Source organism: Desmodus rotundus, unplaced genomic scaffold, assembly GCF_022682495.2.
Source record: "Desmodus rotundus isolate HL8 unplaced genomic scaffold, HLdesRot8A.1 manual_scaffold_219, whole genome shotgun sequence".
Taxonomy (NCBI): Eukaryota; Metazoa; Chordata; class Mammalia; order Chiroptera; family Phyllostomidae; genus Desmodus; species Desmodus rotundus.
In genome coordinates, this window is record NW_026527279.1 from 1 (window position 1) to 16,212 (window position 16,212).

General features: G+C 42.2%; 2 protein-coding genes across 2 annotated transcripts; both read left to right on the top strand.

Annotated features, from left to right (window-relative positions):
• The first annotated feature begins 116 nt into the window (after positions 1-116).
• On the top strand, positions 117-551 carry LOC128780068 (ubiquitin-conjugating enzyme E2 D3-like). The gene has a single exon (XM_053917759.2). The coding sequence runs from the start codon at positions 165-167 to the stop codon at positions 549-551; it is 387 nt and encodes a 128-aa protein (XP_053773734.1). The 5' UTR covers positions 117-164.
• A 14,857-nt stretch (positions 552-15,408) lies between these two features.
• Positions 15,409-15,843, top strand: LOC128780067 (ubiquitin-conjugating enzyme E2 D3-like). The gene has a single exon (XM_053917758.2). It carries the CDS (start codon positions 15,457-15,459, stop codon positions 15,841-15,843), a length of 387 nt encoding a protein of 128 aa, XP_053773733.1. The 5' UTR covers positions 15,409-15,456.
• The last annotated feature ends 369 nt before the right edge of the window (positions 15,844-16,212 follow it).

Consider the following 16,212-nt stretch of genomic DNA (forward strand, 5'->3'; position numbering starts at 1 on the left):
CCTCTAAACATGGTCTTCGTAAATCACGTCCCACTAACCCATCGTCTCCCCTGACCCTTTGTCCCTGTCAGGATATCCGGACCATCCCTGCTCCGTTTGACATATCCACCGCTCTGAGGCGACTGCACAAGGAACTGACAGACATCACAAACGACCCCCCGCCCATGTGCTTCGCGGGGCCGGTGGACGACAGCATGTTCACATGGAAGGGGACCATTATGGGTCCCGCCGACAGCCCTTACGAGGGTGGGCTGTTCCGCCTGAACATACAATTCCCACCCAATTACCCCTTCAGGCCGCCGCTTATTTACTTCACAACCCCGATCTACCACCCCAATATCAACCGAAGGGGATATATCTGTGTAGATATTCTCAGGTCCCAGTGGTCTCCTATACTGACCATATCCAAACTCTTGCTATCCATCACCTCCATGCTATGTGACCCCAACCCCAACGACCCCTTTGTTCCGTCCATTGGGAGAATGTACTTACAGGACAGGGATGCCTTTGATACCATGGCCCGAGCTTGGACCAAGAAGTATGCTAGGTGAATGAGGGACAAATGATAACCCCTCACCTCAATAAAACACCTGGCTTTTGAATGGGCTGTTCTTTGACTACTTTCTGGGAGGCATCCTTTCCAATATCACATGTGACACATTAGAGTGTGTGGAGGCTGGAGGGAAGCCGTGGGTGGCGTGGGTGTGAGAGGTGAGGGGGAAGGGGGCATGCTTGGGAAATGGGGTAGCGGGAAAGAGGCCAGTTCCAATAAACATTTTACTGAAGGCCTTCTTTCCTCCTTAGGGATAGGAAATGTAGAACAACAGTGTGGTGGGCTTAGCAGGAGTACTTTAGAACTGACAATGGCGGGGACCACTGGATGAAGATTAGGAAGTTCATAAGGTATTTTTTTCATTCTGAGGCACCTGTGTGTTTAGGGGTTTGCTTTGGCAGAAGTGAACGGCAACCCATAGCCTCTACTACCAGGCCTGCATTTAACTGCAGAAACATTAAGTGGATGAGGAGTTGTCACAAAAAGAAAACTGTGTTTTGTTGCAAGAATTCTCCACCCTCAGTCATCAATGCCCACCTTTTTGACATATATGCCTCCCTGCACACTCTGGATTGCACCCCAATTTCCAGCACATGCCCACATGTTGACAATAGCTCACATGTACAAGCTGCCCTAGTGCCTGCCCATCAGTAGATGAGTGGTAAGTGCACACAATGCAATAAATAGTACATGCCAATCTGTCCCCTTGCGACAGTGTGCATGGACCTGAGGAACATTATGCTCAGTGAAATAAGCCAGTCAGAGGAAGACAGATACCAAACAATCTCACTAATTTGGAGAATGAAATGAACAAACTGAACTAACAAGGCTGATTGGGACAGGCACCTAGGAGAGCTGGCCAACAGGTGTCAGAGCAGGGAGGTTGTGCCTGCTGGGTGGGGAAGGGGAAGGGATTAAGAAAAAACATCCCAGATAACAGTAAGGGTTAGACCTGAGGGAAAGGAGGAGGGGCGATGCAAAAGAAGGGTGTGAAGTGGGACAGCTGCTTGTGCTGGACACCGTCTTGACATGGGGTGCTCTACACATAATTCAATATACACTACAGAGGAATCGTAGACTTGTATGCTTAAAACCTGCATAATTCCAATAAGCAGTGTCTCCCCCAGCACAGGCAATTAAAAAAATAACAAAATAAGAAAACTTTCTTTCTTTGTTTCATCCTTTTCTCTACGAAAGCGTGTATTCACACCCGTGTCCTTAGAGCTCTCCTGTGACTGAGCAGCTGTTGAGGTCCTTCTGATTGCCTCATGGGCTATATACTGGAGGCTAAGGTTTTGTGATTAAGGAAAGGAGCTATCCACACCAGGAAGACAGACAAGAGAGACGCAAATGCAAACGACAATGAGATATAACCTCACCAGTCAGAATGGCCATCATCAAGAAGTCAACACAAAACGCATACTGGTGAGATTGTAGAACGAAGGCAACCCTTTGGCCCTGTGGGTCGAAATGCAGACTGGGGCACTCACTGTTGGAAACGATATTGAATTTCTTCATTAATGGGATTGCCTTTTCATCCAGATATTCCACTGCTGGGATCCTACCTGAAGAATCCTCCAACATGCGCCATGCTGTTGGTCAACACTAGAAGTGAGGAAGAACAATTAAGCAATCGGAGCCAGCAAGCGAGAGGGTCGGAAATCAAAATGCAAGAGTGGCTAAACGCAGAGACCATTTGGGCAGGTTCTTTGTTGCTCCACGTGAAACATGAGATAGGGCTAAGGGAAAGGTGAAGATCCAGATGACTGGACCGACAGGAGAGATTTTTCAAATTGTGCTTTCATAACATTAGGGTGCAGGTTCCTGCCATGCTGGTTCCTGGGTGGCCTGAGAAAGAGGCATCTAACATCATTTTCAGGACCTTGGGAGCTTACAGGCAGCCTGCATAGTCTCTGTTTCTAACTGGATGTTTGAGTGAGGCCACATTTTCATCACGTGCTTCAACCGAAAAAATATCTTATCAATAGCTTACAATTCATACCCCAAAGAGCACCTTCAGAGTTGCAGGATTTTGTCCCTTAACAACAGTGATCAGAAAGAGAAGGTCTGGACAAGGGAGTCTTAGCAAGTCCTCTGAACATGGTTGTTTGGCATGTTAAAGTGTGTACGCATGGGAGCATTCCTTTGGTTTACCATTCATCTCTGCAGAGCACTTCAGGCAGACACCATCAGGTGATCAGAGGTGAAAGGGACTTCCAATTTTCAGTCTACCAGCTTCAGCCAAGGAATTTGGAGTGCAGATATTTTGGCTCTGGTGTTCAATATCTTCCAGTGCCCTCCCTGGTTTCATGGCAGTGTAGCTGGTTTGCAGGTGTTTCCTTTCTAAGCGCCTTCTGCCAGCATGTCACAGAGTCCGATCTGTGCTGTTTGGGGGGTCTCTTGTACTATTAGTGAGTCACGTGTGTTAATGATTTGACTTCCTATGAACAGCAAATGAACAGATACAAGAACTGACCTAAGGGAAGTAAAGTAAAGGCTAAAAGCACGTGTTAATTGTACAAAGCAGATGCAGACATAGAACTGAGTCTCACATGTGCATTTGTTTCTGAGAGCGGGAAGTAGAGACTTGAGAACTGCAGAAAGGTTTATGAGGTTAAATCAACTGATTTAAGCCCTCAATTTATTAAATGTGTTTATTTATTTTATTTAACTACAATTGGCTGGATTTTCTCCCAATCCCTCCCTCCCCAGGCAAGTCCAACCTCCCTACCCCCACCCTAACATCCCCTTTGATTTTGTCCTTGTGTCCTGTACAGTAGCTCCTATAGACCACTCTCCCCCCACTATCTCCACTCCACTTACCTGTGGCTATTGTTACCATGTTCTTAATTTCAATGTCTCCGGTTATATTTTCTTTGCTTTTTCTTTTCTTGTTATATTCCAGTTAAAAGTGAGAACCTGTGCACCTCCATGTTCGCAGCTGTACAATTTATAATAGCCAAGTACTAGAAGCAACATCAGTGCCAGTGGTAATAAGTTGATCCAAAACTATGGTACATTTACACAATGGAATGCTACACATCAGAGAGAATTCAGGAGCTGATACTCTTTGCAATGGCATGGATGGAAGTAGAGAGCAATTTGCGAAGTGAAATAAGCCAGGCTGTGAGGGAGAAATACCATTTAGGCCTTTTTTTTTTTTTTTTTTTTTTGCTAATTTTATAGTATCAGTGCTGACAGCATAATGGAACAAGTCTGCTGTGTGGAATTAAAGGTTCAAGGAAAAACACTCTTACTACATGAATTATGTTTTGAATCATAATGTGTCTAATTATGTTTCCCTAGACATCCTCACTAATCCCTGTATTTTGAAACTATATCTACCACTTGGAAAGTGCATTAAAGACTATAAGATTGGCATATGTGGAATTCAATGAATACTATAAAATAACAAAGAAAGTATAAATGGATGAATTATAACTGAAACAGAATGAGGGCTGTCGGATGGGAAGGGGCTGGGGGAATGGAAGAAGAAGGTGAAGGGAGTGGTGGGAAAACACCTATGCGGGATCCTTGGACACAGATAAGAGTGTGGAGAAGGGCAGAGGGAAGGGGGGCTGGAGTTGGGAGCAGGAGTGGAAAGGAGGAAAGGTGTGAACGGCTGTAGTAGGAGAAAGAACACTCCAAATGTCCATTTAAAAAAATAGTCCCTTCAAACAACTTGGCCAATACTGGGGAGTGTTCCCTTCCCTCCTCACTGAATCTACCAGAGAATTCTATCCACAGGAAGAACACATTGTGTCCTGCCTCCCTACCCTATGTCAGGCTCTTAAGTAATCCAAGAAATTATTGCTAGGAAGGTGTCCACACTGTTACTGGACCATCACTGAAAATTAGTTTCATTCAGGTAACACGTCCACAGTCATTTGGATAATGGTTCACTTCACTCAGGTCATCGTGGAGGCCAGTTCATGGAATCCAAGAACTTTGAAGAAAGCCTGTCACTTCTACTTTAGTGAATGAGATGCATATGTAGATACACATCATCCAGGGTAGTGAGAGAAGCAATTGTCAGAAGCAGCTATGGCTGCTGGGAACTATTCTATGAGTCCAACTGGGAGAAAAAGTTTAACCTTCCCTTTATTTTAATGACACGCTACTTAATGCTTTCATGAACTTTAACGGTATTGCACCAGAAAGGATAGATCAGTTTCTTGTAGTCTTAAGCATTGACAAAACTATAATTCAAATCTTAGCTACCAGGTAACCCAAATAGAATTTAATCACATAATGCTCTCTATTGGAGACCTTGATGAGTGATATATACACACAAGTATATAATCCTTACTTAGGTCTACACATACATTCTTTCAAAAATAAATTTATGGTGTTTTGAAAAGAATTTCATGGACTATCTGTATAGAAAACATTCAGAAAAATGTTTGTTTACACTATGTCTTGACTGGATATATTTTTCACATTTTGGAAATGTGTAGTTTTAAAGGAAGCAATAAGAGAAAATGAGAAAACATCAGTAGAAAATAACTTTGTTCTTCTGCAGTCCTATTTAATATTTCCATCTATTATTCATTATAAAACAATAAAGAGTGCTTGAAAATCACATGTCACTAAGAAATAACTTGGTCTGGACTAACACATATATAGACATTCAATGAAATATAAACTTACCTGTGAGGAGAATTATCTAGGGAAATTAGAAGAAAGATATTTCTATGTACTGCTTTCCTTTCTCCCATTACACCAACACACAGCCATGCAATTTATTGCACCCTAGGAGTAAGCAAAACACTCAATACCCTGTGGGACTGATCCTATATTTCACCAATTCTGTGGGATATCTAAGACCTTATCATCACAATAATGGTTACAGTACGGCAGTGGTAAGTGTTATGTGTGTCATCCGAGTTGTGCTCATTCAGCCCATGTTAGATTTATTCCCAGTAAATGTCAGTGCTAGAAAGTGTACATTTTTCTTTTCCCCTGACAAGTTCTTGACAATAAATTCTGTGGCTCGTACGATAGCAAACAAATCATGACAGGGTCTTCATTCTTGTAAAGCTATGAAGACTATCACATAGTTCAATTGACTTGTCACGCAGCATCACAATACTGCTTCTATATGTGTATTTCACGTGGCAACATCAAGATAATGCTTCAATCGAAGGATTTCGTGAAAATGAGAGACTTTTTAAAACATCTGAGGCCCTTGGCTTACGTATGATAATTTAATGTCATGCAATTTCTTGAATTGGTAAGAAAAGGACAGGCTGCTCTTTATGATCTAAGCATCATTTCAGGGTCATGTAGTAACGCGCCAAATCTGCAATTCCCATTGCTGCACTTCCAACTGGTATGTCCATTCTTGTGTGTAACCATCTCTTTCCTTCTTTCAGAGAGACTCTCGAGGCTACTGTTGGTCACTTCTGACAGAGAGTAGAAACCAGAGTAGGCGCGGTGTCATATAATGAGAGGATACAGAGAACTGATTGAAAGCCCCTGTCTTCCATACTTGGAAACCACTTATCTAGGGTCACTTAACAGGAAAAAAAAAAAAACATAGAGGGTTCACTGTTTATAAAATATTGAATACAATAATACACTTTTCCTTTATATCTCCCTCCAAACATATTAATAATATTACAAATCCTTTTTTAAAAAACATTTTGGTTTTTTTAGAGAAAGAAACATCCATATGAAAGAGAAACATCTATCACTTGCCCCTCATTCCCATCCCACGTGGGCACCAAACGAGCAACCCAGGAATGTGCTCTATGGGAATCAAACCTGAAACGTCTTACTTTCTAGTGTGAGGCCCAGCCAACTGAGCCACACCTGTGAGAACCACACGTCTCTGACATCTACACTGTGGTGAAGAAGAATAGGGACCTTGGAGGCACTCAGGACTGGCTTTATCACTGTCTAGTATTCAGCTTTGAATAGTTTGTATCTCTTAGAATCCCGAGTTACTGATTTGTAAAATAAAATAAAGTATAGTTCCCCCAAGAAATGGTCCTGAAGTCTCAACAAGAACATGCTCTTTTAAAACTATAACTATCCACCCAAAAATGCTAGACTGTACAGAAGTAATAATAAATATTTCCTCTCTGAAGAAATTTCAGTCCTGTTTGAAAGACACTCCAGTCACCTCTGGCCATGACACAGGCCTAGGTAGATGCACTTCTTCTCCTCACACAACCAGAACAAGGACAAGAACAAATTTAACAAGAACAAGGAACCACAACAGCCCGAATATGGAAGTGTAGGGAAGTCCAACAACAAGGAGTTCAAAAGAAACATTCAATCATACCTGAAGGATGAGTAGAAGCGGGAAGTATGACTGGAGAGGACTTGCTGCAAGGCAGCGGCTGAAGTTTGGTGTCCGCAAGGTGGCATATGCAGAGCCCGTGGACTCACATTCGCTTGCAAATAAACCAAGAGCAACGATGTGGGAAGGGAAACAGACCGTGGGAGAAAAGGTGCCAGGGCACGCAAATAAAGCCTCAAACATCTAACTGAAAACACCTGTGAGGGTTTTCTCGGTGGAAAGAACTCTCATCCTCACACAAGACTTCCCGCAGAGACCCACGGAGTCCTACAACTTATACACCAAGTACTGACCTTACAATCATCACCAGAAGAGATTGGTTTGCTCGTGGATAGCAGGGCAAATGACTGAAAGTCACCAGAGATCTAGGTAAGCACCATTGTTCCCTCTCAGACCCGCCACAACACACAGCTCACAGGACAGCAACGCGGGTTTCCCTGGTGAACCAGTAAGCCTCTCCCCATTTCCACATAAGAGGCACTCTGAAACAAATATAAAAATGGCCCAAATGAAGGAAGAGATCAAAGCTCCTGGAAAAATAGAGCTAAGTGATTAAGGGTTAGCCAACCTATCAGAGTCACAGTTCAAAACGCTGGTCATCGGCATGCTCACAGAATTGGCTGAGTAGGGTCACAAAATAGAGGAAGAAATGCAGGATAGGAAAAGAGAAATAGAGGAAAAATGTTCAGGGAACCAACACTGATGGGAAGGACAGCGGGACTCAGATGAACAAGTTTGGAGCACAAAGAAGAAATACTCCTTCAAGCAGAACAGAATGAAGAAACAACTATTCAACACAATGAGGAGAGGCTTAGGAACGTCCAGGAAAATCTTAAATGTTGCAACATTAGAATCCTAGCGGTGGCCGAAGGAAAGAAAGAAGAACAATATATTGAAAAATTCTTGGAAAAACAAATGATGGAGAACTTCCCCAATGTGGCACTAGGAAGAGCCTTGCAGGAAGCCCAGGAAGCCCAGAGAGTCCCAGACAGTTGTACCGAAATAGAAACAACCAGGAGAAATCACAATTGCATTACCCAAGATGAAAGATAAGGAGAGAATCTGAGAAGCTGCAAGACGTAAGGAGACAGTTACATGCAAAGGAATCCCCAAAAGACTGTCAGCTGATTTCTCCACAGAACCATTGCACGCAAGAAAGGGCTGGAAAGAAGTATCCCAAGTCATGAAATGCAAGGACCTCCATCCAAGATTGTTCTATCCAGCAAAGCTGTCCTTTAGAACGCTAGGGCAAATAAACTGTTGCCCAGACAAGCTCAAGTTAAAGGAGTTCATCATCACCAAGCCCTTATTATATGAAAAGCTACAGAAACTTCCCTAAGAAAAAAGAAGGTAAAAAATGTGAATAAAATGGCAGCAAATTCACATCTAAAGTGGACCTAACCTTAAAGGCAAAAATAAAACCACACTACGCAGACAATTCGAACAGGAACAGAATTGCAGAAACGGAGGTAATATGGAGGGTTATTAGCGGGAGCGGGTGGACCGACAAGGGGGGAAAAGGTACATGGAATAAGAAACATTAATGATAGGCACAAAAGAGACCGGGGGAGGTAAGGGTAGTACAGGAAGATGAATGGGAATGACCTTACTGATACAGGAAACCTTAGGCAGCGAGGACACAGTACCCCTGGTTATTTTTCTTCTATGACGGTTTTCTGTCTTCCTCACTGGTTTCCACTCTTTCTACCCCTAACTCTATGCTCTCATCAAAGTCAGTTTTTTCTTTATTTTAACTTCAAATCTTAATTTTTATTTTTTAGGCATAAAACATGATTTTCATAAAAATCTTCTATTAGGTTGAATTTTTAATATATATTTATTTAATTTTATGTTTATTCAGTTAAAATTGACTGCATTTTCTCCCCGTCTCTCCACCTCAGGCTAGGGAGTCCCACATCCCTAACCCACCTCAACCCTCCTCCTTGATTTTCTTCTTGTGTATTTTATAGTAGCTCCTATAGACCACTCTCCCCACCATCCGCACCCTCCTCCCCTCTCACTATTGCTACATTGTTCTTAATGTGAATGTCTCCGTTTTTATTTTGGTTCCTTTTTTCCTCAGTTGATTATGTTGTACTTAAAGGTGAGATCACTTGGCATTTCTCCCTCACAGCCTGGCTTATTTCACTTAGCATAATGCTGTCCAGTTCTATCCATACCATGGCAAAGTGTATGAGCTCCTTCTTTCTCCCTTCTGCGCTGAGTTCCATTGTGTAAATATACTAGAGCTTTTGGATACACTCATTGGCTGATGGGCACCTAGGTAGCCTCCAGGACTGGGCTATTGTAAATCATGGTGCTAAGGACATGGTGGTGTATTTCAATAATGGAAAAAATCCTCTCTTCTGATCGTTACCTGACGTCCCAACTTCTGGTTTCCTCTAAAAGACCCACACCACATCATCACTAGGAGGAGCCCTGGGAATTATGTAGTCTAACAACTGTCTTTCACACATAATAGGTCTTGAAAGTTAATTGATTTGTGTGGGCTCTGTTACTCCGGCAGTATTGTCTCAGTTAGGTCTAACTACTTTTTATGAACATTGAGTCCTTGCAGTTTGGCTTTGTTTGCCAACTATTTTGATTGTATGAGCATGTACGTGCATGTATGCTTGTGTATTCCATTGGTTTGGGGTTTGCATTGAAATAAAACTTATTTGCTGATTATTACCTGATGAATTCACTGGGTCGGAATCAGGCTTATGCTTTAGACCACACTTACCATTTGGTTCATCCTAAGATCTGTTGTCTGAATTAAACCTTGTAGTATAAGACAGAGTTCTATAACTTCTCCTTAGTACCCCCTGCCTATTACTGTGTTTTGGAAACTTTTTCACTTACTTAAACAGGACCTAGGAGTATAAGGAGCAATGCTAGAAAAGTCCGCGTTTTCTCAAGGCTTGGAAAGTGAAATGTTATGCTTCTGTAGATTATAAAGTTGAAATGTATATTTCCTAGGCTTTGGCCCTTTTCACATTCCATCTGTTAATATTCACGACTCTCTCCATGTATCTACAAGTTGTTGTAACAAGGAAGTGCTTACGCTTCAAGACCTCCCACGTTTGAAGCACTCTAGCAAGCAAGTCATTAGGTCTTATGTATTTATATATATGAAGTATATTCAAATGATCTTTGACTAGGGCTTCCCATACATTACCAATGCAGTATGTTTTATAAGTCATATTATAAGGAGCTGGCCACAATAGTTATAAATTGTAGAAGAAAGACAACGATCCTATATAAATTTTGTGTTTTTCATTTTACTGTCTTGACGTGATTACTCTCCATATTTTTGACATATATTTTCCCCCTCTGTCATGAATGAGTATTATGCAAAAGCTGCATTTCTTCCCTGCAATAAAGCACTCTACTGTTCATTTTTTCCTGGAGTATTAACTGCTATCTAGGGATATTTCGCTGGCCTATTCTGAGTTCTTTTTTCCCCGTAATAACGCATACGATATGATCAGGAAATGTAAAAAGGAAGAACAACGCAATTTTCCACCAATGTTTATGGAAAGATGTGAAAACTCTGAGCAGGGTTAATGAGAGTACTTACTGAATGGAAAAACACTAGAATAATGATTTTCAAAATTTTGGTCTTTAATATTTATGGGCTGTTATTTAATTCATCAAAAATACTTAACCCTTTACTTTCGGAGGCCCTCATTCACCCATTTCCATTAAGTATGTGAACTTTTTATACACAAAACCACCTACACTTGGAAAAGGAACATACTCTAGTTGGTTCCAATGGTCATTTTAAAAATTTCTATTAATCTTAAGAGTACTTCACCATATGCTATGCCTGCTGTGTCTACTTATATTTCATTCTCATAGTTAACTAAAGGGGTGAATTAAGTTTTACTTCCCTAGAGTGTACAATTTATTTCATCCAATGATTTATTGATCCTAGAAGTTGGTTCTATGTGCATGCCACCTATGATTTATGATTCCTTACTGATAGGTTATCCCTTGACCTTAGAGTAGATGGGAGCTTTACTACTTGTCATTACTTTTTAGTCACTTTATAGTATGAAAGGCAGGTTTTATCCTTTCTGATATTAACCAAAGTCCATATTTCCAAGTTCGTCACAATAAATACATTATATTTCCATTACTGAGAACATGCTTGGAACTGTTATTGGTGCAAACTGCACATTGAGTTTGGTTTTTTCTGCCTAGAATACTCTTCAAGTTCTCAGGTTTCATAGGCAAATGCTTGCCGTTTTACAATTTCATGAAGCAGAATTAATTAGCGCCAGATTAACAGAGTTTTGAATATACTCGATTCATATAGCCGGAAAGAATGAGCAAAGGTAGTCGCAGCTATGTCTTCCATTTTAAGGAAAGACGTGAGTGTTTCTAATAAATAACACACGGGGTGAAGTGTTAAAACTAAGAAGATAGTTGTAAACATATTTCTCTACATCCCGAGTAGAGAGGAAACCAGCAGTTCCAGAAAGGAAGAAAAATACATAAAGAATACTCTTACGGAGTGTATTTTAACTAAAGCAAGAACAGATTGCAGGAGGAGACAATGTGACACACTTACATTTACATAGAAATACTGTTATGCAAAGGAAAAAGTTAAGGTAGTATGCAGAGCCTAGATGCGTGAAAATATTCTGGATTTCATGTAGCATGAGAAGGCCATGGTTCACATGGCCTTTTCAAGTGTGAAAGCCACGGACAGACCGTTGCAACACGGAGACTAAAAGATTTCCCCTGACAGGTTTGTTCACTGGTGTCTTAACCTTCCTGGGACATCTGAAAGTTGTATTGTAATATTCAGCAACTAATCTGGTAGGAGAATGTGAGCAACAAATCCCAAGGCTCATAAACTCTCTCAGGCTCTGTACCTGTGCTGCATTTTAATGTGATCTCACGCTACTTTCTGCATCAGTAAATCTGACGCACCAGATTGTATTCTCTTTAGCCGTGCATTAGCATGACTGCCTTCTGAATATGAACTTGGAGTGAACATGACTTCACCTTGGCGTCATGCTTGCTTTGCTTCAATTAAATTCATTGCTCACCCAGTTTCAATTACCTGCGAAACATCTTTTAAGGCCGTATTATTAATGAATGGCATGTTTGAAGGCAGCAAAACCTATTTTTAAATAGAGTGTGTTATGCACATATATTTCCCTACTCTGGCTTGGCAGTAGATCGGAAGAGGAAAAGTTAAAGGATATAATAAATCATTCTAACAGGAGAAATCATTGTTACTTGCCTTTTCAATATTCACCATCACGACATCCCTTCCTTATTGTTGTCAGAAGGCATCTTTTGCATGGAGAAAACACTTTAAGGGTTTCAGAACGGAAGTGGAATTGATCTAGCCCAAATAGGGCAAAGTGTTTCTCAATTTCATGGTCCATATTATAGACATGAGGGGCCATGTGATTCCCGTCTGCAACTCAGGGCACAGAATGCAGTATGCCAGGGTCACCTTTAGAAAAACGGTTTCTTTACCCATGAAAAAGGAAAGCCAAGGTTTCTCCAGTTTCTTGTCTCCCGTTCAACTGCGTGCATTGCTATGCTGTGTCTGCATTTCTGCAGCCATATCGAGACCAATAGGGAAGCCAAGGGACACCAAGCTATGCAGTTAAGCCACGTCAGAAGCGTCAACAGCAATTATGTAGTTTCTTCCCTTTCTTGTCTGTCCAAAAGTAACACTATGCTACCGACTTCAGCATTTATTGTTTGCATTATATTGCTTCTTACTCACACAGAATGTATTGCAAGTTGAGCCATGCAGTATGTTCTTCAACATAACAACTTAGGTTTTCCCTCAATAATAAGCAAAGTATAAATCCCATGGATTAAAACAAACACATATCTCTTACTTCTGAGTCTTCCAGTTATCTACGATATTCTTTAGTCTCCTCATCTGATCTTGGCTTGACTTTTGGTGGAAGGTAGACCTGAGGATTGAGTGAGGTATTTTCCCATATGGAAGCCAAGAATGAATGTGTATCCATTACATACAACATACTTTTGTAGGCAGCTGTTCCAACCTAATGAGGACTGCCAGTAATTAGCATAGCTTCAGGATTTGGACATCACAACTGATGTCTTGCCATTGATGGAGAAAGTCACATGCCCAAGATAATCAATAGAGTAGGGAAATAGGTTCTCGAAGCAGTAAGGGGTAAAGGGGAGAGTAGCGTATTCTCTGCATATAATTTACCACAAGTAATATTAACTATGGATTATTAGGTTGCATAATTAGTTGTATTCATTTTTATTGCTACTAAATGTAATATAATTAAATAATAAGACATTTATTTTGCTTTTTGTCTTTAAAGATTTTTGTAATTCCACTTTAGAGAGAGGAAATGAGGGACAGAAACAGGCAAGCATGGTTGTCTCTCAGGCGCCTCCCATGACGACATAGCCCACAGACCAGGCATGTGCCCTGCCTAGGAGTTGAACACCCAACCCATTGGTGTACAGGACGGCACTACCACCAACAGAGCTACACACTCTTGGGCTCCCTTCCCTTTAGGCTTAGTAAATTTTTTGCACACCAGGCGCTAGAGAAGTCTTTTCCGAAACAGAAAATATTCACATCATATTTACTTAAAGTTCTTCCAGGTTACTTACAGTGTATGGAATAAAATCAAAACTTCATCAGTTCATCTGAAAGTCTGTTCACAACCTCAACATTGCCTTCTTGGCTTTAGGCATTCTTCAAACCACACATTTTTCAATGCACCAAAGTGCATTTAATTCCTGGAAATAGTCATGCTTTCTGTCACAGCAGGCCTTTCACATCTGCTTGTTCTCCTGGCTCAGTTATAATCTTTCCATTTTTGCTTCCTGCCCTTTTCTCTTGCCTAATTTCTTCTCACCCCTCCTACCTAACTGCCAGTGATCATGCCTGACTCAGATCAGATAGAACTCCCTCCAGAGTCTCCTTTGATCCTTGGCCTTCTTATAGCCATGGATTCTAAATATGGTTTTTAGGATTGTAGCATGCCATTTTAATGACGTAAATACATGTCAACGTGTTTTCCTCTTCCTCCATCAGACCATGAATGCCTTTAATTCGGAGATCATATCATATTTATCTTTGCACCTAACATAGATGCTCCACACCCTGTTCAGTAAATTAGTGGTGATCATTATAGATATCAATTGCATCTAAATCTCATGCTCCTGTGAGGGGTGGGACCAAGAGTGAAATAAATCGAGCCCTCCACCCCTTCGCAACGATTTCAATAGGTTGAACAAAATGCAAGCTTTGAAATTGAATTGAAAGAAAAGCCCCAAACAGTACAATGAAATCCAAAGTGTGTGTAGAAAAGCAGCCATGCCTGGACAGTGGGTAACTAAGTAGATTAATGGTGTGCACAGAAGCTCCTGGTCATTTTACATATCTACTGGTGGAGCTAACCTACTCTTCTCTGCCCCTGGCATTTCACACTGTAATCCGAAGCAAAGATTGGCAATCAATGGGGTGAGAATCTTGAGAGTGTGGCCGCAATACATTGTCCTTCAATAGACTCTGAAACTTGTTGTTCTCTCCTGACATATCAACCCTATGCACATGTCATGTGTGAGAAACAGCATTTGATTTTGATGACAAACTCCTAAAGTATCCCCTGGGAGCTGGCGTTAGGTCCTGCACCTCCTCGATAAATTGTGATGTACATAGGAGAACACCCATCAGCAGTGTGACCAGGAGCAGAAAAGGCAGCCAATATTGTAGTGCTTTTTCCAGTGTATTCCTCTTTTCGTTGTAAAATATCACAGGGGACTCCCTTGCCTGACATGCTTCCTTATTCTTTACAGAGGACTAGAACCATTTTTTTTTTTTGATACAAGTTCACTTTTTACTTATTTGTTTGTTTGTTTATGTCTTTATTTTATAGACAGCTCCAATAAGTTGCTATAACATTATGACTATAGAATTATTGTTATAACAATGACACCCTCTCATTCAGGCCCTCTGTCTTTCCTGACCTTGCTACCACTGACTTGCTGATGTCTTCAGCTGGCCCTTGTGATGTCACAGAGCATGTTCCATACTGCCAGGGAAACGCAGGACCGTTTGGGGCAGGCCTGAAGAAAGAGTAGTGGCAGGCCGGTAGGAGCGGTTGGCACTGTAGAAGGGAGGCCTTGCGTCCTGGCAGCTCAGTTTGGGCTTTAGACACTGAGCAGCCGACAGTAGCAGAGGAGGAAGTGATGGAAGAAGCATGGATGGAGGAGCCAGAGGTGCAGCAGGAGGAGGTACAGGAGCCAAGGATTGAGGATCCAGGGACGAGCGGAGCACAGGTGAGCAGGAGCCCCTCAGGTCTTGCTGGTCCAGGTGAGTCCGCAACTCGCCTTCAACCCGCCGCCATTACACAGCCCACAGCCCGGCTCCAGCTCTTACCCACCGACCTGGGGGGTTGGCTGTGCCTCTAAACATGGTCTTCGTAAATCACGTCCCACTAACCCATCGTCTCCCCTGACCCTTTGTCCCTGTCAGGATATCCGGACCATCCCTGCTCCGTTTGACATATCCACCGCTCTGAGGCGACTGCACAAGGAACTGACAGACATCACAAACGACCCCCCGCCCATGTGCTTCGCGGGGCCGGTGGACGACAGCATGTTCACATGGAAGGGGACCATTATGGGTCCCGCCGACAGCCCTTACGAGGGTGGGCTGTTCCGCCTGAACATACAATTCCCACCCAATTACCCCTTCAGGCCGCCGCTTATTTACTTCACAACCCCGATCTACCACCCCAATATCAACCGAAGGGGATATATCTGTGTAGATATTCTCAGGTCCCAGTGGTCTCCTATACTGACCATATCCAAACTCTTGCTATCCATCACCTCCATGCTATGTGACCCCAACCCCAACGACCCCTTTGTTCCGTCCATTGGGAGAATGTACTTACAGGACAGGGATGCCTTTGATACCATGGCCCGAGCTTGGACCAAGAAGTATGCTAGGTGAATGAGGGACAAATGATAACCCCTCACCTCAATAAAACACCTGGCTTTTGAATGGGCTGTTCTTTGACTACTTTCTGGGAGGCATCCTTTCCAATATCACATGTGACACATTAGAGTGTGTGGAGGCTGGAGGGAAGCCGTGGGTGGCGTGGGTGTGAGAGGTGAGGGGGAAGGGGGCATGCTTGGGAAATGGGGGTAGCGGGAAAGAGGCCAGTTCCAATAAACATTTTACTGAAGGCCTTCTTTCCTCCTTAGGGATAGGAAATGTAGAACAACAGTGTGGTGGGCTTAGCAGGAGTACTTTAGAACTGACAATAGCGGGGACCACTGGATGAAGATTAGGAAGTTCATAAGGTATTTTTTTCATTCT